The 23621-nt window shown below is 36.7% G+C and overlaps 1 protein-coding gene across 5 annotated transcripts in view; it reads left to right on the top strand.

Annotated features, from left to right (window-relative positions):
• ZNF280D (zinc finger protein 280D) overlaps window positions 1-23621 on the top strand; it is a 51431-nt gene that overhangs the window by 2296 nt on the left and 25514 nt on the right. For 3 of the 5 annotated variants that reach the window (XR_014318257.1, XR_014318258.1, XM_082769188.1), the window contains exons 2-8: window positions 3360-3505; window positions 7325-7390; window positions 7506-7876; window positions 13372-13489; window positions 17684-17851; window positions 20331-20440; window positions 21648-21877. Coding sequence is in view for 3 of the 5 variants with exons in the window: in XM_082769188.1 (XP_082625314.1) it covers window positions 3367-3505; window positions 7325-7390; window positions 7506-7876; window positions 13372-13489; window positions 17684-17851; window positions 20331-20440; window positions 21648-21877 (1202 nt within the window). In the remaining 2 variants the exon portion in view is untranslated. The remainder of the gene's footprint in view (window positions 1-3359; window positions 3506-7324; window positions 7391-7505; window positions 7877-13371; window positions 13490-17683; window positions 17852-20330; window positions 20441-21647; window positions 21878-23621) is intronic. The other 2 variants (XM_082769189.1, XM_082769190.1) reach the window with 2 other exon arrangements.

The following is a 23621-nucleotide window of genomic DNA, read 5'->3' as shown; positions in this document are numbered from 1 at the left end:
ACCTTTGTTACAATGGAGTCTGCACCTCCGCTGGAAAATATTTGTGGAGAGTGGGGGAAGAAAAGAAGTCACTGTTGTTGCTGGCTTTTAGAGCAACTGCTAGAAGGATTCCTGGCATGCAGGTTCTGCCTTAATCAAGTTTAAAAAGATGAAAACTTGGAAGCTGATTGTACTCTAAAGATGGATGGAGATGTTGTCAATGATGACAATTTGAGCAGTTCCTGCATGCCTCCTGTAATCAAACCTTTTCCCCTTACTGCAGTTGTAATTCTGTAGGACACTAATTTTTTTGACCTCTCAGTCATGCTGGTTCCACTGCTCAGAGGCCAGGTTATTTTTAATCTGCATAGGTTCATGTCCTAGTCCTATGAGAAGCTGTGCTATCATGACTGAAGGAGGAGTATAGGAACAAGGCAGGACTCATTAGGCTCAGTAAAAGCATTGCCTTAAATTCCTGTTGTTGGAATAATAATAGTAGTAAAAGATCTGAAATAACTTGATATTCGCCTTTAAAAAGCGGTCCTACTTTTTAAGTCACCTTTTGAGAAAACCATTTTTATTCATAAAATGGAATTGTTCATAAGAAGCGCTGCTAGGTGGTGTCACCTAAATGTCCGTGCTTATGTTACTAAATTTATTTGGATTAAAAAAAAAATCAGCTGCATTCTGCTGTAACTGAAATTATCACGCATCTTGTTAAAACTGTGCTAGTATGTAGATTGTTTGTGCCTATTCTATTTTCTGTGTAATTTGTATGTGTTCTAACCTTCTCTAGTACATCTTGTATCCGATTACTTTTTTGAGGTCAAATAAAATCAGGTTTCTTAAATAAAAATACCCCCTACACAGTTCGTATCCATGTTAGCAGTTCCACGAGCCAAGTGTCTGAAAATGATCTTTCATTTTGCCTTGAAGTCTCCCAAACATTGTCTCCCTGTAAGTAAAACAAAGGCCTTCTGTGAAGGAAGAGATTGGGCCTCGACCTTCTGAGACCTGGCACGTGGCCTTTCTTACCTGTGTGAAGTGGACATTGGCTCCATGCTCTTCCTCTTGTCCTGTGACAAGAACCTAGTCTAGTGTCCTGTTCTCTTCTTTTCTAGCACTTTGTTTAACTTCGGCATCCTGATCTGATGAAGGAAGCGAGTAGTGTAGCTCTGCAACTTGGTGTTATCCTCAAGACATGGCACACAGCCATCCCACTCCCCTCTCACGCGCTTCACTGCAAGCAGGTGCAGGATTGTTGTGGCATAAAGACTACACGGACACCAGGGCTCTTTTAGGATCAGTAACTGCTGCTACTTTATTGATGCCATAACTTCGTTATCCGTGTTGCATCCCCATCTTGAGGACAGGCTCCCTTCTTATACTATTCGCCCCACAGCAGTACTTTTCCACCATTCATTGGTCAACAGCTTTGCCCAGCAACCACAAACACCCAGCAACTTCCATGCCATAATGGCTGGAGAACAAGCAACCTGAGACGGCAGGGAGTCTCCTGAATCACCCTTCTTTTTTCCCTCTAAGCTCTAAATTCCTTGATGGCCTCATTAATAAGAGTTCAATTGTATCGCCAGCCATGGGGATTGCAGACACCCATGGCCACGTTCCCACAGATTGTGACTGCTCCCCAGTGATTTTTGATAGCAGCTCATTGCTCCTATCCTGAAGTTGTTGACTCTTATTAGACAGTTTCTCACTCTCTGTGCTGAAGACTTCCATTTTAAACACTGTTGAGAGATTATGAGTATTCTTAACTTTGCATAGTTATACTTTGAAAAAAGAAACTTAACCCAATGTTTAATATATATGTTGCGCTTGATATACTTTTGGAAAAGAGAAGATCATGGGAAATTGCACAGAAAACTGTTGACTGAACGCCCTTGATGTGTTAAAGAGGAATCGTTTGGTTTAAGAAGTAGTAGTTTATGAATATAGCCTTGATTTTGTCACCTTGTATATATACAAGTATATATATATAGTCTTTTTTTTTTTTGGTAGTTATTAATGACATTATAATACATAAGCATTGTTTCTAAAAGATCTGAGCTTGATTTAGTGTAGACAGTTGATAAGTAGAAAAACAGAATCAAGATTTTAGAGATGAAGTTGAATTTTGACACTAAGAGGTTTGGTGTTAGGGCTGTAGGAATTCAAGGAAAACCAAAGTCAGGGTTTGTGATACGTTTCTGAAATCAACTGTACAAATAGCTCTTGCCTTCAAGAATTCGTAGCTGCCTCTGGGCAAAAATCTGCATGCAACTGTAGAAAACAGCAAGGCTTTTGAGTGTGTGGAGACTATAGCATCCATTAAAGGATACAAAAAAAAATAGTCCCAGCACACTTCCTAAAGTCTTTAATTATATTAATATTGCTATTTTACTACTAATAATAGGGAAAAGTTGTTCTCGTCAATATATATGTAGTAATGGTAAAAACAGTTTGTTACTTACGGTGTGAACAGGTCAGTTCAACTGCATGTTGCTGCGGAAAGGCAATATGCGTTTTGTCCTTCCTTGCATTGCTATTAGAGCTACGGCCGTGACATCACACCAGGTGTAGGGAGTTACAGTGTCAGGCAACTGTCACTGTGTAATAGAATGATTTTCAAAGTCCAGCTTCCTTAGCTAGTTTGCTTTGTAAAGTAAATATTTCATAAGCATAAGGGAAGTATTAGTAATGGTTATGTGGCTGGGGCCTGATACAAGACAAGAAATACTCTTGTATTGATTGTGGTCTTCATGAAAGAAGTTCCTTGAGTTCTGTTCTCCAGTTTTTGTCAAAGCAGTCCAGTGATGAATAGAATTTCATGTACGTAACAAAACTATTAATTAATTTCAATCAAATTCTCTCTTAGCTTGAGGTACTGTTGGCGTCATCGAGCAAAACTGAGACATCAAAGTCTGTGAAGCTCCAAGTCTTAGGAAGAGCAAATACAATTTTACTGGCATTCTGATACTGGTTATTGCTGAAGCCATCACTTGGTTTTATGAAAATACTGGTCTTATTGTAATTTATTTTACATATGTATATTACACTCCAAATAACCTATGTTCTTATTTCCTGTATTGTTAAGAAATGCTTTTAAGATTATCTAACAGGGGTTGTGAAAAGAAAGAGGAAAGCTTTGTTAGATGTCACGGCTTATTTAAAGGCAAACAGAACCATTTGTGATTGGTAGCTCTGATGTTGATCTCTGAAGATCTACATGTATTCTAGATCAGGTCATGTTGAACCGGTATTGAACGTGGTGGGGGGAGACCATAATCTGGGAATTGTTGTCAAGTGCAGTCATTTCTGTTCACAGTAAAGCATTTGTCTCACAAAAGTACTGAATATTTGTTGTTGTTTTTTCTGTCTAGTCTCGAGATGGCAGAATTGTTTATGGAATGTGAAGAAGAGGAGCTAGAACCATGGCAGAAGAGAGTGAAAGAAGTGGAAGAGGATGATGATGATGATGAGCCAATCTTTGTTGGAGAAATCTCAAGCTCAAAGCCACCTAGTACATGTAAGATAACATTTTCCATAATTTAAAGAGGTATTTTAAGGTGTAAAACTTCCAACTTATATTGAAAATTGAGATTTTTAAAATCAGCGAGATTTAAGAAATCCTACATCTTAAAGCTGTTCTTTAGTTTGCTGTCTTACACTGAAAACTGGAATTTTTAGGGAATTCTGTCCTAACATCCAGGTAATGCACAGCTGTCTCTACCTGTAACCTTAAATCTCTCAAGGCAAAACAAGAACATTTGAAGGTTTTAGCACTGACAATGCTGAAACCGTGCAACAGCTCTTAATATAGTCAATATTTAAGTAGATACTTGGAAGTGTCTCTGCTAAAGTAACATGCATGAATTCAAGTCTTCATGTGGCAGTCCCTCTTCCACCCCCTGCTCCTCCCCTGCTCATTTCATGTGTTGATAGAATGTGTGGACATCATTTTGATAAAACGATGGTAACTGTCCAAGTGTGTATAATAAAGGCACAAACAGGAACATCATTTAATCTGAAAATAGCACAAGCCTGTCTGCTAAGTAAGAGATTTCTATTAATAAATTCATTACCTCCTTATGAAATCTGAGTTTTTTCATCAAGTTCTGTAGTTCTCTCTGATTACAGGTAGTGCAGGGAATGAGGTTAGGTGGTTGTGATGACAGCAGATGTATCAGAATTCCATGTTTTTCCTGTGCTTGGGCTTTGGCAGGTAAGTGAAGGAGAACATAATTTTTGTTATTAAAATTAATTTCAGTAATGGAAGTTTTGGATCTCTGTGTTTGGCCATCATGTAGTCAAGCGTTAGGAGGTTTTACCTAAGTATTCTCTAGTCGTCAAATACAGAAGACAGCCTGGTAAGGAGGTTCACAGCTGCATGGTTTTGTCTTGTCTCTGCTATGCTTGTATCTGAGATTTTCATAGTCATTTTCTGAACGTTTGTTGTTTGCAGTAAAGAATTTCAAGGCAAAATGTTAAACTAGGCTCTTTGCCACACTCTGCTGCATGGACTTTGGAGCTATTCTTAGCTGTTCAGTCATTTTCATTTATAGTACCTTCATCTTGCATCTGAGCTCTGTTTTACTTTGTTACTCGCTGGGATAGTAAGTCTACTTTAATACTTCTTTCACTAGCTTAAAATTGTGGAAAATAACATCTTAAGTATTTGAGAAGCATTAAAGTTGATGTTAAAGCTCTCTCACCTAAAAATAGTTCTCAATGGTTAATGTTTTTGAATACTTGAAAAATAGTCTACATCCTCTTGAACCTTTGGAAGAATGCTTGAAATTTGGTTTAAGAAGTTTTCTGAAGTTACTAATTTCTAAAAAGATTAAAAAAAAAATACCCTAACTGTTTTTTAGGAGGCCTAAAGACCTCTGGATTCTTGTTGGCCATTAGCAGTAGATCATGAAAGTCAACTATTAAAGTGCAAGACATTGGAGCAATAAATACACAAAGGTTCACTGCAGTCAGTATAAAGGTTATTTCCCAGTCAGAAGGATAGAAATACGTGTTTGAAGTGAGAACTATGTTTGTGATATAATTCAGCAGCTTCAAGAACTTTGGTAAAAGATACAGACTTGCAATGTATGCCTCTAATTCTGCTGCCCATACTCAGTCCTGACACACATAAAAGCACTTATGATATAACTTGTTACTTTCTCTTTTCCTTCCCTTTCCCCAACTTTTCTCTTTGTAATCTCCTACTTGACTATCAAAAACAGCTATGGAAGAATGACCTCAGTTCTTCTCTGGCTTGTAAGTAGTACGTCCTGGCAGTAGTCAGGCTCCAGTCTGCAGAATCGTTGTTCGTGATAGGCAAGCCACAATGAACTCAGCTTTGCTTACTGCTACTGTTTAGTTTTTGCTTGAGAAAATCCCTGTCTGATCAGATGACAAATGGAGATGTGCATATTGCTCTTAATTTTTCTGAAAGGTATGTTTTCTGCAATACATAGCAATCTTTTTAACCTTCTTCTGACAATGCAATTATCGATTTCTATAGACTGATGTTGAAATTGGGAAGGAAATAGGTAAGGGCCCCAGCCTTGACATGCTGGCCCAGTGTAACGTATGGCAAAGTGTCTCTTCTGCCATGCTGGAGGATTAGTTAGAGTGGGAGGAAAAGTAACTCTCACTTTGCTTGCTTTACTGTTTCCTGCAACTGCTTATTTCTCCTACAGTTACCGCTCATTTTTTCTTGCTTACTTTGTCATACACATAAACTTGTAATTTGTTGCTACTTTAAAATGTTATTCTCCATGTTACCTTGTTATTGTTCAGTACTGTTTTACCCAAACTGGAAAAATAATACTTTGAAGGGGGAGGGGAAACAGCATGTCAAGTCTATGAAGAATCAGTTGTCATGTGAATCTAGTTTATTTCAAAACACTGGTTTTCTGAAATGTTTTTATGAATAGTAAACTCTACCTTTATATTTTAGGATTTGAATTGTCTGTGTATCAGACTGCCTGGAGCTGAATATCTTTTGTGAACCATAACTTTTAAGTTTTTAGGGTAGCTGTTTTTTTGTTTGCTTGTCTGTTTTTGATTTGTTCTTTTGTTGTGTTGTGTTTTTTATAGGGGGGAGGGGGAGGTAGACAAAGGTTTTTGTTTTGGCTCTGGAATTAAAATGTGGGGTATAGATTTGTTAATAAACACAAAAATATACATATTTGGGTAAATCCTGAGTTAAGTTAATCCTTGCTCATAGACTGCGTCATTTGAAGTAAAAATAGTATTATTGCAGAAGTAAATTTCTCCTATCTTAAAAAATGCAAACTTGTTAGAATCTGCCGCTTGCAGCTGCTTTTTCATTAGTATGATCTAAATGCAGGTGACAGGTTGAGAGCTGTGATCTGAGCTCTGCTGCTGTTAGATTTATTTATCAACCTGGGGACTGAATACTCATGAGCTGTTGTCTGTGGAAGCAGCCTTGAGGTTATTAAGCACAATTTCCAGAAGTTTTAATACCTCGTTTGAGATCCTGATGTAATTTGACCCCGGTTTGAGAAGGTATTTTCAATCTTACTGATTTGGAACATTTACCTAATTTCATATGCATATTTTCACATGTCAGAGCAAGAAACTTGGCAGTAGCATTAAATGCATTGAGAATCTGGTGGTAGAAGAATATTTTAATTTGATCAATATTGCTGTAATATTCTGGCAAATACATTGTAATCATAGAAAAAGATGTAGATGGTTGGGGAATATTGCTGATACCGGTTAGGGAGTAAGCATTAGATCTAAGAAATTCCACTTCTTTCCAACAAGTTAGAACTCTGGTCATAGACTGCTGTGTGGGATATGTAAGAAAATCAATCTGATTGTAATACACTTCCAATATGGCTCCTGTAATTGCTGCTCTCTTCATTTCCTTTGGCACTGGGAACTTGAGATTGGTAATTGTTTAGTAACTGGTTTAAAGAAAATGATTCCTTTTCTGCGGAGCAGTCGTAGAGTTGGGGAACTTCTTTTCTGTGTATGCAACAAACATTAATGAATAAATGCATTTCTTAAAATCAGCAGAGCTAAATCTTTGTGAAGTGTTCTTATTTTGCTTACACTCTTACTTCTGTCTTAATCTCCAAGAAAATAAAACCTGAGATTCTTAAGTGAGCTAGCCAAACTAAGACAAGCAGAGTAGAAGAGCATGTCTTAACTGGTACAAATGACATTGTGTGTTGTAAGGTTATTTGTTTTAGAAGTAATATTCTAATTCATAAGGCAGATCCTAATTGGCTTAATTAGTGGACATGAATGCTGCTTTTAATTTGCAAAGAGCTTAAGCTATTAATTTAACTGCAATTAAGATAAATGTAACTTTTGACAGATATATTGAACAGAGTCAACTTCGGCTCATCACGAAGGGGGATACAGAATGGTGCACCCAGTAGAGGTACTATATTGTCCTAATATGGTAATTAAAAAACAAACACACTCGAAACCACAAAACTTATGAAATGTCTGACCACGAAAGTATATAAAGATAACTTTGGAATCCTTTGCAACAGGTACTGTTACTACATTCAAGCCTGAAAGTCACCATTATCCGACATCTGCCTCCAGCCCCAGTGCCATGCCTGTCTCATCAGTCTTTCAGTCTGTATCCAGACCTACGACTAGCTCTGTAGCAGTTCAGCCATTGTCTAGACCAGTGAATGTTTCAGGAACTTCACAGACACTGCAGAGACCAGTTGCTGGATGTTTATCAACACAGCAGATGCCCCGGCCAAGTTCTGGAATATCACAGCCTGTTAGCAGACCTGTAACCATTCCAGTGACGACACAGCCAGTATCAAGAAATATCACAGTTCCTGTAGTGGCTCAACCTGTATCCAGGCCAGTGACTACTGTAACAACACAGCCTGTAATACTCAATCAGGTAAATTTTTATTCCCTTAAACTGTAAAATACTTAGTTTGCTTTTGAATAAATTAATGTGGAACATATGGACTCACTTAGTAGAGTTATTTGAAGACCTGCACTAAATTATTGACTATCATTATTACGTACATTGTAAGGATTCATTGACCATAACCTTGCTCTGCTTAATTATAATATATATTTAAAATACTGATTTAAAAACTCTTACTATGTTTAAAATGTGTTACAGGGCTCAAGGATGGTAGCTTTACCTAATAACAGCAGAATTAAATGAAAAATCTTAAGCATAGATTGATGTGGTTTAGGTAATTTGTTTAGCTTATATGGAGAAATGATGCAAAATCCCATTCTGTAAGTTTTACAGAGATGCATTCTTTTCTTAGAGACGGATCCTTCATATTGGTGAATTAATTTCATTTTGCAGTGACTTGCATTTGGTGTTTAGCTTTTCCCATGTGATTTTTACAATGGCTCTCTTGGGGTATGGCTGCTTGAGAGAATGCTGTTGTGGTAGCTTCTTGGTTCACTTGGCAGCTGTAGTGAAACTGTGGTATAAGAACGGGGGTGCAAGCAGCCATAAGCTGTAGGGTGAGTAGCTGGAAGGCTCTAACAAGGTACTTGCTTTTTCTTAAAAGCCCAAGGGAATTAGGTACACAAGTCATATATTGTAGATCTTCAGGGAGAGCCAGGGAACCTCAGGATTCCCTCAGAACTTGAGGGAGTCAAGTTAGATGCTGGCTTTTTTGCCTTACCTATTGGATGCTCGTGAGAGAGAGAGAGTGAAGATCGACATTCTATGTTTGTGTGAGGTAAACTATGGTGTGAAAAGGCAATGTCTAGGCAATGTGACTACTATATAACTGCTACTGTCAGGCTAAAATGAAGTGGGCACCATCTCCACAATCCATGCAAATTTACAGACCTGCAGTTGTCCTAGCTGCCAGTCTTTAAGTATAAATGAAAATCTTTCAGTCTTCATGTATTCTGCTTTTACTGAACAAGGAAATCAGTATGAATAAAGCTGGTAGAACATGAGAATTACTCTTCTTATGATTTGTGGCTAAATCATTGGTGGTGCTGGATTTTCAGAAAAACTACAATGGAATTGTTGCCTTCATAGCCGGATCTCTGGCAGATTTGTTAGGAAGGAACTCGTACTTTCCAATGTAGAGTCTTCAGGAGTTGATTGACAATTTGCAAAGAGAACTTTTTGGGCACGTCTAGTGAAACATGTTAATTAAATTAGTCTGTCGTGGCATGTATGAAGGCCTAAAACAGTGATATAATTAGAAGGCCAGATGTCAGTAGGACATGCAGGTTGGCTCTAAAGTCCTCTTAAATTTGTCTTTATAAAGCAGCCTGAGTTAATACAGAAAAGTCTGCTATTTCACCTAATGTATACACATATTCCAAGTCTGTGAGTTTTATCAAGGTTTACTCATGATGTAGTATGCTTTTTCAAATCCTTCAAAAGGATGTTAGGATGTCTTGCAGAATCTCTGTTGCATGGGACAGCTTCCTCCCATACTTCTCTCACATATAAATTCTGTGTTTCTGTTCTAATAGATAAAGCTGCTAGTGGCCTCTAAAATGGTTTTATTAGGAAACCTTTGAGTAAGCAGACCTAGGAAAGCTGAGCTGCAAAACGTATATGTAAGTGGGATGTAACTCACATGATGGTAATGTCTTCTGAAGGTTAAAGATGGTATACACACAGCACTTCTTTTTGTTGAAAGTTCTTTCTCATTTATCAAGTTTGCTTGCAACAGGAACGTCAAAGTTGACTTAGACAATTTCTTTTACTTTGCCAAAACCTGCAGGTTGTTCTTGTTACTGGTAGAGAGAGATACACCTATGTAAAGCAGTCGCAGCTAGAAATGCGGCTTTCAAGGTGCATGATGTAGGAAAGGGTCTCTAACTATGTATTAGGCTGTTCTGTCTTTATTCCAAGTTAGATCAATGTGCTTTACAAAGCAGAGCATCCTTTTGTGGATGCCCAGTGCATATATGTTCTGTGGTCTCTTAAAACTTACACAATTGAGACCATCTCATATTGTATGGTTTCTTTTCAGTGTTGGCATTTTGATCATGGCTTTCACAAGCTCTTGAATTTTTTAGGTGTTCTTAAGATGTTATTCTTGAGTACTGTTAGGAAGACTGTTCTGATGGTGGTTTTCTTCCTTGCTTAGAACATACTGAAGGTGACTCTTCCATCTCTTCAACTTAACTCTTCCAGATTCAGATTAGTATTTCCACTTTCAGCCTTATTTAGGATAGTTTGCTTCCTTATCCTTGTACTGTTCAGCCACTTGATTAAACCATACTTTGGGGGCGGGGAGGGAGAAGGCTTGATTGTTGTGCTTTTATTTTTAATGAGGTACTGTAGTTCAGGTTCTTGGGCATTGTTCTGTGTTTTTTAATATCACTCCTGACACAACTGTCATCTGCTCTTCTTAGTGTCATATGTATGCTCCTTTTATTTTGGTTCATGTCCTTGGCTAGAATTGTCTTCATTTAACGGCTCCTTAAGCTTTGGGTATTTTTTTTCCCCGTTATCTAGTCTTCCTTCTCTGGGGACCACTGCTTTATATTAATGTTTTTCTACCTTGAGCTTTATATGACACTTTCATTCACACGTTTTCTGTTTCTTCCCAACCTGATTCTTCTGTTTTGTGTTCTTGTTACTGCACTATTTTAAATCAGTTCCAGAAATTCTGAATTGAATTTGGCTTTGGTGGTACTGTCTACACCAGTCCTAATTAATTCAGAGCTACTGCTGTTGTATGATACCGTAAGGTTATCTTCTTCTTTAAGGCTCATTCATTCTCAGCGATGAGGATTTTCTATGACTCAGCATTCAGAATGCCTTCCAGTAAGCCCTAGCCACTTCTGTCCATCTTTCCCGTAATGGCTAGGCACATTCCTCAGCCTGAGTGTGATTCAGGTTTCAGTTCTTCCTAGTTAAATTTTGAAAGAGCAAAGGTCCAGTAACATGCATCATTCCAGTTCTATGTGGATTTGGTTACAGATTGGCGTGTCAGTTTCTACAGTTAGGAAACCCAGCATGCACATGGAGTCTAAAATTGTTACTAGTCTTCTGAAAAACAGAGTGACAATGTTGTTTTTTTTTCTTTACTTGAGCCCTCGGAACTTCATTTATAATGTTGTTGGATTTAGACTTTCTACATGTGAGAGCACCTGTATGTGTTAATTTAGTTAATATGTTAATTTAGTTAATTTTGGTTGATTTTTTTTCATTGACATGGTAAAGCTGCTCTACTTAATTATTTAAAATGTTTTTGCTTTCTAAAGCATGATATTTTTTTTTTATTTTATTGTATGTAAAACAACAGAACCAAATTATGTGAAAAGAATAGTTTTAAACAGAAGGGGACATTGAGAAAAAAAAGAGACTGAATTTCCAGGCTTTTACTTTCTTGCTCACCAGACGAGTTTAGTATATACTAGGGAGGTGTACACATGCCATCGAAATACCTAGTGTGTTGAAGAAAGCTGAAATGGTATCAGCACTTAAAAACAAACTGCAAAGTAGTAAGAGTGGCAGATTTTGTGTATATGTATTGTATTGGTCATATTTAAAGTGGTGGTGTGCAAAGTCCTCCACCCCAGGAGCCTGCAACAGGCTTACCACCTGAGCATTAGTTGCTTCAGAACTGGGGTTTGCAGGTTAAGGGCTTCACTTGTAATTTCATTGGCTAGTCTGAAGCCATCGTGGATACAGTAAAACCTGCTCTGGTAGGACTCCTGCTCATAGTTTTTACTTGTAACAAATACGGCAAAGAAATTTAGTAGTCAATGTTTTTAGCATTATCATGATTTCAACAGCTACACCTTTGCTTAACTTACTTAGATTGAATTTGATCGCTCCGGAAGAAGAGCTCTGTGTTTTCATTAGGGCCCTGCAGGGTCTTTGTTTCAGAGCTCTACAACAAAAACAGGGTGGGAAGAAAAAGCTCTTGCTTTGTTCCAATCTTTTCTAGTACTTAAGAGTCCTAAAACAAATTATCATACCTGTCTGTGTATTTGTGCACTGCCTTTAGACTTGTTACCATCAAGTTTAGTCAAAATGGCGGTAGTTAAAAAGGTAACAGCTTCTACCAGGATGTTTCTACAATTGTGCTGACTTAGTGGAGTGGGAAGCATATTAAGAGACTTAACTTTACAGCAAAAAGCATTGTGGCCTTTGTCTCATGGATACATTGATGACAAAGTGTGTGTATGAGTGTTAGGTGATCATGTTTTAAGAAAGTGGGGCTAATTCTGTCTAGTCTTCTGTTTCACAGTACAGCTTGACAAAGTTAATGTAAGTAATTGCACTATTTCAGAGTAGAAAGATGAAGTGCCAACATTTTGCCATTTATACCTCAACATGGAGATTTAATGCAATTCTACCATAAGGTTTTTCTTAACTGATTATTGCTATTGCTGAAAATATTTTGTGTTCCAAATTGGTTTAGTTAGTATGAATAGAGATGTGAGCAATATTAATGATCTTGGCAAGTGTGTTTTTCACCTACCACAGCCTCTAAATTTGAATGTTAATAAGAACTAAATTTGATGTTTCCTTCACTCTAAACGTTACCTGTTAGGTGATCAATGAAAGTGTTTAGGTATAAGTTTTCTGTGTTGCGGCTGAGAAATGTAGACTCTGTTTCATTTTTTAGGTTATGGTAGTACCAAAGGGCAAACCTTTTAAGTTGAAGGGTAAAAGTATACCTGTATTTGGAGATGCTCAAAAGCATCAAGGTGCTGAGAAACACAAACCAACTTTTAGGTTAGCTGTGCTTTGAAAAGGGAGTTAAACTGTATTATTTCAAGAAATCTCTTATAAATTATCCTACATAAAAGAAAAAAAAAATATCCCTTAGTGATACCATAAGTTTGAGTGCCATTCACAGTCACCATGTTGTAGATACTTCCTTACTTTCATTAAAGCTTGATCACTTCATAGAATTTGACTGGTGTAATCTCATCTTTAAGAGGCTTCTGCTCGCAGCAAGTTTGTGCTACTTTCAGTTCTGTTTTCTGTTCTTTTAAAATGCAGGTAGTAGCTGTTACACAAGAGTAACAGGCAAATGTCTAAGCTTGTATTGAAGGAAGAAAGCTCTACAGTTGTCAGAACAATTCAAGTGTAATTTGCAACATCATCAGACTTTTGAACAAAAGTAATTGCAATTAGCAATTCACATAGTCCTAGTAATATTTCATAAAATGGGCTTTCTTGGGTCATATGGTTGTTTTTTTTTTTTTGGATATACAGCTATGACTAAATTAACCACTGATAAGAGTTGCAAACTTCTTAAAATGTCAAAATAAACTATTTGGGGGAGATTGTAATGAACTTGGTTTAGAGATGAGTACTTATGAGTACTTGTAAGCCGTCGTATGTTTTTAAGATAAACCCTTTGAAGCCTGCAAGTAAAAAAATGTTAAACCTCAAATTTCTTTTCCCTCTTGAAAATATCTTATTAGGATTATATTATGGATTCTCCACCAGCTGCACCAGATAATACATCTGGTATACTGTTTGGTGTGAGAGAGAACTCGGGAGTTCCACAGTACCAGACTGGGCCATCAGTGAATGTAACAGGTGGGTATAACTGTAGTAGTTGATAAGAGAAAGAAACAGCGTAATGTCATTTAACTGTAGTGCAGACCTTTGGGTTATAATTTTAAATAGGATTTTTAGAATATAGTATAGCTACTTTTTTTTCTTCCCCCTGTACATAACACTATATAATGTTTGATGAATTAAACTTCAGAGCCTTGTGTTGTCAGACTTTGCTTTTCATTGCATTAGACTGACTGTAATATCAACTGATGTCTTGTAATGGTCATTTAGATGGAAAAAAAAAATATTGCCAGATACACTACAATTATTTTTGACAGTTAAAGGCTCATTTTCTGTATATCCAGCACTCTTCGACTAGCATGAATAGAAGCGGCTGTTAGCAAGAGAGGGGCTGTGGAACAGTGCCAGAAGAACTTCCTGAGTCTGCTGAGTGGATTCCCAATGATGATGGTCTTGGTTTCCTGACTGCTAAATATAGCAGTTGGAGTAAATGGGATCAAAAGGATCCTGTGCAAAAAGGAGGGGGAAGGAACAGACTGCAGTTTGACAACTAATTTTTTTTTTCATCTAGCTAAACCATATTTCAACAGGAACTATTTAACCTATCTAAACACAACCAACCAACCAACCCCCTTTTTTCATAGCAGGTGGAATAGAATTGAAGCATGCAGTGTATTCAATCTTAAACAGGCTGTAACTTGAAACTTTCCCTTTTTTTGTGAAGGATTGCACTTCTCTAGTAACTGAACAGAATCCTAGGATTCAGTCTGTAAGTTATAGATGACAAACACTTTCGATTCTTCCATAAGGTAACAGGCTATCTATAATGAATGGCTTAACCGGTCATACTAAAAGTAAAACAGAATGACTGGTAGCTTCTTCTGTTGCTTGGTATGATGATTTTGCATCTCTAGCTAAGGCATTCACTGCAGCTACTGATCAATGAAGGTAGTGTATTTCTTTGCATGTGTCTATTCTGTGATCTGATTCTTGTCTTAGTGGAATAAATAGCTTTTTGTAAAGCAAACGAGGCTTTTATTTATTGCAAATGGTTCAGTATTCAACCCTAGTTCTCCAAAGCCACAGGTATTTAATTTTATTTTTCTAATTCATGACACCTGCTTGCATATTTAACAATTACTTATATTAGGCTCTTATCAGGAAAAATGATGTACTCAAAGGCATCAAGGACTGTAATTCAAAGTAATATACCATACTTAGTCTGTATATTTCAGTAAGATACACAACAGAGAAAATAGATGAAAAGGTTTATTATTTCTGGTTCTAAGTTGTGTCTCTTTCATTCCTGTGTGACACAGGAGGCTAATGTAATATTTAACTTAATTTCCCAAGAAGTATCTGTGTGTTTTGTGGTTTGGCTGGCGTGGTAAGGTCACGTAAGGCTCTTACATTTGGTTTGGTTGTATGTGCCGATGCCTACTTGCCTGTGTTGGCGTTGTGCTTCCTCTAATTCATGGGCAGCACTGCTGGCACAAAGCATTCTGGAATATGGTATTTCAAAGTGCAGCCTTAGTGGGAACCAGCCTGTGGTACTCTCTGCAGAGTAGTTTAACCTCTGCATGTGGAGTCACTGAAGAATACACAACTTTTAGCTCAACATAGCATAAATGTTTGTTTCTGAGGTGTGTGAACCAGGCAAATGAGGAATTGCTGACAGACACTAACCAACCTTTTTGCTAGGCTGCTAAACAGTGGTGAGAAGTTAAACTGTACTGATAGCTCGTACCTGGGTGTTGGATGGGCACTGGGGATGTATGTGAAACTATGCACTTGGAGAAACCAGAAAATGCCATAACCAACAGAAAAACTGTTCTGTGGTATTCAAGAGCTGTCTGAAGTGTATGCATCCATTCATATCACCAGGTTAATGAAAGTGTTGGTGAGGGACAGGTCTGAGAAGGCTTTTATGTCCCGATTCTGTGAATTTGATGTGATTTATCACATTACATAAACCACCTCTATTCAAGGTTACCATTTTTAATATATTTTACCGTATTGTGGCTTCTTTTTGCAGTAATTCTCGATATCATATACAGTGATGCTGTGTGTATGTTAATAGGCAACTGTTTCATAATAACTACAAAATAGTTACAGAAGTATTTACTAGTAGCGTGAAGTGAAGGTAATAGACTTCATAAGCAAACTGCAAAACCAAACAGCAACTGTGTGCTCTGGGCTCCAGTGCCTGGAGTCCCTGACAATTTCAGCTTGTGGTATGTTGGGTGGAGCATTGGACAAACTAGCCTGGAGCATCAGTGATCTGAGGAAATTTGGTGTCAATGCACCAGCCTAGAGAGGCAAGTTGAAAAGACAAATCAGTCAGAACAGGGACTGATTTGCATAGGCTAGATATTAAATAATATTTAAAATAGTTTTGTTTATTTTTCACAATATGCCTTGAAATATTTCTAATGAGCAAACAGTGGAATTCAAATGCAAATGTATGTATGTTCTCCTAGTGTTATCACTTTTCTGAAAGAGGAAATTTATTAGATCAGAGGTGTATAAACCAAGGTAAGAATCCTTACCTGTATGAATATAGAAAACAAACTTCAATTTTTTTGTGTGTCACAGATATGTCAAGCTTATTAAATTTCAAGTATTACCAATTTTGTTAACCTGTAAAGATTGTCTTTTTTATATATCAGGTTTTCCTTAGTAAAATTAAGTATTTTACTGAAGATTCTTATAAAATCAGACCTTCTGTCTTAACCCAGTCCCTTCTTACACAACACAGATATGTAATTATATTTTATTAAATTTTGCCTGCTGTGGGTTGATGGCCTGGTGCTTGAATGGCCTCAGTGATGCAGAATTCAAAAGTTATACCAGTTGTATGAAAACTTTTTGTGATCAAGGATAAGTAAATGTAAAACAAACAACATCTAGGAAGTAGTGTCATCTAGCAGATGACCTGTTTATTTTGTGTATGCGTTGTCTTTGGGAAACAATGCACAGGCTGAGATATTTGAGCTTAGTATCTTCATTTATGTCAGGAAGAAGTGGTTATTATGGAAGGGTATGCTCAGAAGGAGAATACTAGGATCATTAAATGCATATATAACAAGTGAATTACGTTTTCCTGTATATGAGGCATAATGCGGTAAATGTCCAAATGCTCAAATGCCAGCATTCCCTGCTGAGATTCTTTGGATTGAACAGGGAGACTGTTTGCTAGCTGTAGATAGCTAATACAGGATAAACACGACTTGGAGGTGAACCAGTGGCTTGGTTTTTATTTTTTCATAGTAGTTTGAATAATTTTATGTAACACAAGTTATCTCTGATCATTGGAAAGGCTTTTAAAGATAGTAGTTCATTTTTTATTACACCCAAAGAAGTCATTGGAGCAGTTAGATGGCTGGGAGGGAAATGTACAAGAATGTCCTTCCTTGATATCATTGTGTTTGGGAGTTATTTTCTGCAAGTCTTGGCCTCCTCATAGATCATCATACTGTAAAAGCTGTCTGCCATCTGTGCTGTCACTTCAGAATTACTGAAGGCCTGTACTATCACCTCAGAATTACTGGTATGCAGCTGTGCTTCAGGTCTAGTTGAAGATTGAGCTCTGTATCAAGATTATATCAGTTGGATGATTCTCCAATCCAAGGATAATTTTACAGTAACAGAGATGTTGGTTTCAGGACAAGAGAGAGACAAATACTGAAGGACCAGTTTATTAGGCACTGAAACTCTGAATTTCAGAGTTGTTTATAGTGTTTTATTTATTTTTAGAAGTACTGCAAACAATTAGTGAATCAGCGTCTTCATCAGAATAGAGCAAAATAGGCATACCATGATTGCTTATTAGAAATTACAACACAATTTTCATTTTGGGTAGTATTTCGCATACAAACTGAAGTCTCAAAATGTTTTACAGAGTTAAGAATCTGTTTGAGATGAGTCTGGGTCAAGATACGAAAAGCAGGCCAAAAAATTCAGTTGGTCACAGTATATTTTACTTGTTTTTACAGATGGGGCTGTGTATCTTTCACCTTTACCCTTTTCTTCTCCACTGTCTGAGAAAATTCTGAGTCGGATATAGTTTTCTTAACTTCTGCATGGATTATGATGTTAGGGAAATCTTAACTGCTGTATTTGGACTTGCCCATCTTTTAAAGTATAGGCATCAGTAATGTGTTTGTAATATACTATGGAAAAAAACTGAGGTTTTTTAATTTAAACCACTAGGTCTGAATGAGAGTGTTTTTGTATCTAAGCGTCCTGCTACTTCTGAAGGCAACAGTGTAACTCCAAAAAAGGCCAAGCCTAATGAGGTTGGTGCTGGAAGCAATTCAGATGTTTCACCTACAGTTAACTCTCCAACAGTAACACCATCACAAAATGTATCTTCAAAAGGTAGGGTAGATCCAATGGTCTAGCTGTCCATCCATGCGTCTGGTTCATGGAGAAAGCTAGCACTCTTGCAATGTTTAAGTTGATCATTATTCTCAATGCTGTTAAGGCAATGTAAATAAGTAATTGTTCTGCCTTACAATAAATAAAAAATAAAGACAAACCTTTCAGTGCAAGAATTTATATACCTTTACAAATTAATTCAACCTAAGTTACTGCATATTCAAACTTCTGGCCTTCCTTGTTCGGATGTTTGACTTCAGTGAAGTGGAGACTAGTTGAGTTGTTCAGTAGCTGTGAAAACAGACATTCAAAACAAATGCCCCTGAACTCATCTGATTTTTTTAGCTCAAACAACTTAATGGGGTTGAAACTTAACCAACTAAAAATCAAGGTTGAAAGAATTTTGTGACTGCTGAATTTATCAAGTATTTAAAAGATTAGTTAAAAGGATGAAAACAATTAACTTTAGGAATGCAAGATGAGGGACTTGGACTATGGAATCTCTGTCCTTGGAGTTACTGAGAAATCAGCTGGATGGCTCTGAGCATGCTGATGGGGTTGCATATGCTTTGAGTGGGAGGCTGGACAAAAACACCTCTACACATCCCTCCTAAATTCTGTGATGCCGGTATTTGGAATAACTATTGCAAAGTGGTTTTTGCAGTTCCGACCTTTCTTTTGCAGTGGTGATTTTGATACGGTTTAAAATAGTAGTAGGAAAGGAGCAGGGGAATTTAAGTTTCAGGTTGCTCTGAATGAACTTCCCCTCCCTACAAGTAGAAAGGTAGTCTGGCTGTTTCAGCATATTAGTAATCAGGCACGTTTCCTCCTGAGCCAAAAGGTGCTTTCCAGCTGATTATAATAGACCAGAACTTCTTATTGACTTTGAGATATTTCCAGCCACATACTCTTTCCTATAATATTAAAATGAGAAGCTACCCACATTATGATTAAATTGCTTAGAATACTTTTTTTTTGACGTCCCGTTTGCAGCTGTTCTCTTCCTTAGCAACCAGCAGGAAGTAGCTATAACCCAGAATATTGCTGGGAAAAAAGAATTCCTACACCCTGTGGTGGGTAAAACAGATACTGTGCTGCAAAACAGATACTGTGCTGCAGCTTGCAGCGTACAAAAGATAACCAGAGGATATTACTAAATTCAGTAACAAAGGAATAGATGATCATAGTTACTGAGAACCCATTTTTTTGAGTTTGTCTCTAGGCAGTTCCATGATCCCATACAAATTTCAAATGTCACAAAATCCAGCAATGAGGCACCACAGAACATTACATTTTGCTGCAGAACATTCCAAAATTAATTTGCCCTCAGCAAACTTGTCAAAATGTTTTACAAACTTTAATGCTGAAGACTTGCAGCACTGTTTTGTGGTAAATCTCTTGCATGGTCATCCACTCATTTGAAGGACTTTCTGCTTAATTACGATTCTTAGCAGTAATGTTATCCTCATGGAAAAATACTGCTTGATCTCTGTCTAGCTTGTGGATTATGCAAGATCATTTTAATGACAAAATGTATTAGGCAGTTGCATGGTCATCTCTTAACCCAAACTTTTCCTTGTTACAAGGTGGATGTATTTGTGCGTATATTTTTTATTACATTTTTTTCATAGCCCTGGCACAGTACATTTGACCCTGAAGTTAAGATATTAACACTTCTCCTGTGTTTAATCTGTTCTAAACTGCTTATTCTGCATGGAGTCCTCCAGATCTGTGAATGACTTGTAAATGCAAGAGAACTTGACCTGGAAAAGTAGCTCTCACTGTCTTTTGGCAGTTAGGAGAAAACTGGAAGCTTGGCTTTATTCATTGAAGTTTAAGATAACGCAAAGGTTTTTGTTTTTAATTTGCTTGAAAAGTATTAATTTGTACTGATAAGAGAATATTCCTTCCTTCCATTCTTGGGAGTAATTATTTAGAGGATTTATTGTCCAGGTTTTCCAAAGACACCTTTGCTCAACAGGAATGATGCATCTGAATAGGCTCAGGGTTACAACTACTGCCAGAGAACTATAGTCTTACTATTGAGAATGAGATGGTGAAATTCCTTTCAAAAACAGGTATCTGAACCCTATGTGATGGTGATCAGGTCATGGCATAAAAAGTTTTGTACAATTCTTTAAAATTAAACCTCTTTAAAAAAGAAATCACGTAATCTGTTTCATCTGGGGGCTTAGGGGAACAGAATTAATGTTTTGTCTCTGTTGTGCTCCTATTACCCTCTCCCATTTTTTCCTTGTTATTTGCTAAGATTTTATATATGTTTATATCAAACTGAATAAAATGATTTTGGAAATTAAGAACAGTATTTAAAAGATGGTTGTAAAACCTTGCGTATGTTCACTACAGCCACATCGGTTGAAATAGTTTTTATTTCAAATAGCATGTTTTGCTAGAATAATAAACAATAATAAATTAGTCACTCTTGATTGTGAATTCTGAATCTTAATATGTTTTCCAGGTACTAATGCTACATCAAGCAATATTAAAAACGGAGGACCTTTTCCACGAGCTTGTCCAAAGTGCAATATTCATTTCAATCTTATGGATCCTTTAAAAAATCATATGAAGGTAAAATATCTTGGGGCTGATAAACTTTGTAATAAGTTTATGTGGTCTTCTGGTTGGTTATGAAAAAGAGTGCTATGTTTTGATGTGAAGATAGTCTGCCTGCTGGCTATAATCAGCCAGGGCCCAAATGTCTCGTAGTCACAGAGATAAAGAATGGAGATGGGAAGCTCCAAATGTTGCCGCTTTTGACCATATTTTCCCAATGAAATGAGGCACATGTGCTGCCTGTCTTCTTTAGCTTCAAAATACAATTAAGAAGCATACATAATAATAATAGTAAAAAAAAAAAAAAAAAGTTTGATCTTTATCTAATCACTGTTTGTAGAAATTGCTTTTGTACTTACTATACTAGCTGAATTAAAGAACTGTGAATTAAATAAAGTGACTTTTTTTTTTTTTAATTGCATGTCAATTTACAGTATATGGGGATAAGTATACTGACTTACATTTCTACGCTAGAAGATGAACTCTGTACCAGTAGGCTTATAGAAAGTAATAATGCATAATAAGAACTGTTGTCCAGCTGGAGAGAGATCTGTTCAGAAACATTCTGATTTTGTTCACTGTTGGAAATTTCATATCATTTTCTATATGAAGTAGTTCATACTTTTTAAGTTTATTATTACAGTTTCTGGGTTAAGCAATTCATTATCTATGCTTTTAGGTAGAAACACATAAATAATGTGTCTTGTGTGATGTAGGATTTCTGAATTTTTCACAATGCTGGAAATAAAAATAATCCTGTTTTTAATAAATGTCCTCCCCAAAGAGGTAAAAGATAAAACATTCCATGAGGTGCTCTGTAAACTTACACTTATCAACAAAGTAGTTGCATAAAAGCTGATTTTTTTTTCTTGTTAGATTTAAATTAAGTAGACAGTTTTCTAATGAGTAAGGAACCACTAGGCAACATTCGTATTCTGATTTGAATCTTAAACTCATTTTACGTGAAACTATGAGAATAATCCCTCTTTGGTGTTAAAAATGCACTGTATTTTATCTAAACACTACCAAAAGATCATTTCAGAGTTAAAAAAGCGTATGTGAATTTGCATGGAGTTAGCGTGACACAGAATGGAAATGGAGCTTCGCATGTAGCTCTAGTTAGCAGGTGGCTTCAGTTTTTAAAATGCTGTTGTCGTTGATGCAGTTTGTTCGGAGCAACTGATACCTTTGTCTGTCTCTTCATCTCCCCTTTTCTATTCAGTATTGTTGTCCAGATATGATAGATAATTTCTTCCCTGGAGTGGCCAAAACAGAATGTTCAAGTACAACAAGCAAAATCAATGAATCTGAGAAAGGAAAATTGATTATGTTAGTTAACGACTTCTATTATGGGAAACATGAAGGTGATACCCAGCAGGTACAACAGGAGCAGAAGACTCATACAACATTTAAGTGCTTCAGCTGTCTGAAAGTTCTTAAAAATAACATAAGGTATTTGAATTCACTTTCTACACGTTTTAATAATTTACAGCCTATAGCAATTAATTTTGTACATTCACAATTTGTCTCTTTGGCATAGAAAGATTTTTGGCTCCTTGAAAACTGATAATACTGGGTAATTGAACAGAAATTGAATTAGTTTTTACTGTGCATGTCCATCCATATTTTAAACTTATTCACTGATCAGAGTACGAGTTTTAATGGTGTCTAAAGGAAATGGTTTAGTTTTAATGAGAGCAGCTGTAGGATTTGGGGTTGAAAAGGGCAAGCAAAGTATTGTACAACTTGCCATCCTGATTGATGGTGATATCAGTAGATGTGAGTGTTAATTTTCTTTAGGGATTTCCAGTGACTAATAGTTTGTGGTTTACTTATGTAACAACTGTTATTTTGATGGAATAATTTTTCTTCCAAATGCCACAAAAAGCTTCAGTAAGCTGTTTTAATGGGTAGACCAACTCATGTCATTGTTCATTTGGAAGTTAAGGTCATTGTACTTTTTTACATGCATTCTTCAAGGGAAGCTGAAGTAGCAGAATGTAAAACTGAAGAAAAATGAACTATTCTTTCAAAAGACACAGTCTGCAGATTAAAATGAACAGCGTTATGTTAACATTAAACCCATATTATTAAACAAAACAAATGTTTCTTGTAATTACAAACATTAAACTTGCTGTAAATCTTTAAGTATGTGTCTGAGTAAAACTGCCAATATTTCATCTTAAGCAGTTAGGAAATCTGATGTTGTCAGACGTTCAAGAGAGTTTACTGCCATGACTTAACGGTGTCAATTCCTTTCTTCTGCTAAGTATCTGGATATTTTCAGTTCTTTTTTTTTTTTTTTCTTTTTTTGGGTCTTTTTAAGCAACTATGTTATATTAGAAATCTGAACTCAAGTAACTATTCTCTTTATCACAGTAAGGAACTGTATTTTTATTTTTTTTTAAATTCCAAGGTCACCACTTTGAGAAATGTATTCCTTTTGTGAATGTGACCTACATTTAATAGCTCTTTTGGCTGTACTGAAATTAAGCCCATTCAAAATAGAACAGTTTATGAAGTTAACAGTGGTGGGTTATGCAACTAGCATGTCCTTTTGGCAATTCACTGCTCCACAGATAACTGACCTGCCAACAATGTGCGAAGTGCTTAGTCTTCTCAGGTAGGTCCTCCTGCAGATAGTTGGACATATTAATAAGGAAAAGGTGGTGACTTTCAGTAGTGATGTACCACCAAGTTTCTGATAACCTGGTTATCAGCTGCACAGTGGCATTCTTTGATAACTGCCCTTCGTAACATATCTTCAGACCTAAATAATTTATAAAAAGGCAGGTCTTGGAATGCTGTCAGTTCTGGATGGAGGTAATTTCAGATAAAGCTGTGAAGGTCCTAGTTGCACATGAGTCTTCCTGCTTAATAGCTTTTAGCAGAGCTACAGTTCTGCTTGCTCCAGAATGTGGATTTGAGCCTCTAGTGGTGGTGAGGTCTGAATGTATTGTTGCTGTTGCCTTTGACAGTTTGTGTATTTCAGGACTGGAATTTTGGCTAAACAAACATGAAAGATGCAATAGATTGCTTAGTTTTAGAGCGTGTTTCAGACGTGTTGCATATTCCTTGTAATAGTCAAGATACCTTTCTTAGCTTTGAGATGTGATTTCTGGCATAGTCAGTTTGCTTAACTTCATTGATTTTTGTTTGTTTGTTTTAGATGAACACTTCCTGCTCTAACTTCTTG

Source organism: Aythya marila, assembly GCF_965140915.1.
Source record: "Aythya marila genome assembly, chromosome: 11".
In the NCBI taxonomy this organism is placed as follows: domain Eukaryota; kingdom Metazoa; phylum Chordata; class Aves; order Anseriformes; family Anatidae; genus Aythya; species Aythya marila.
The sequence above is the reverse complement of the archived record's forward strand: the minus strand, read 5'-3'. Positions and strand labels throughout refer to the sequence as shown.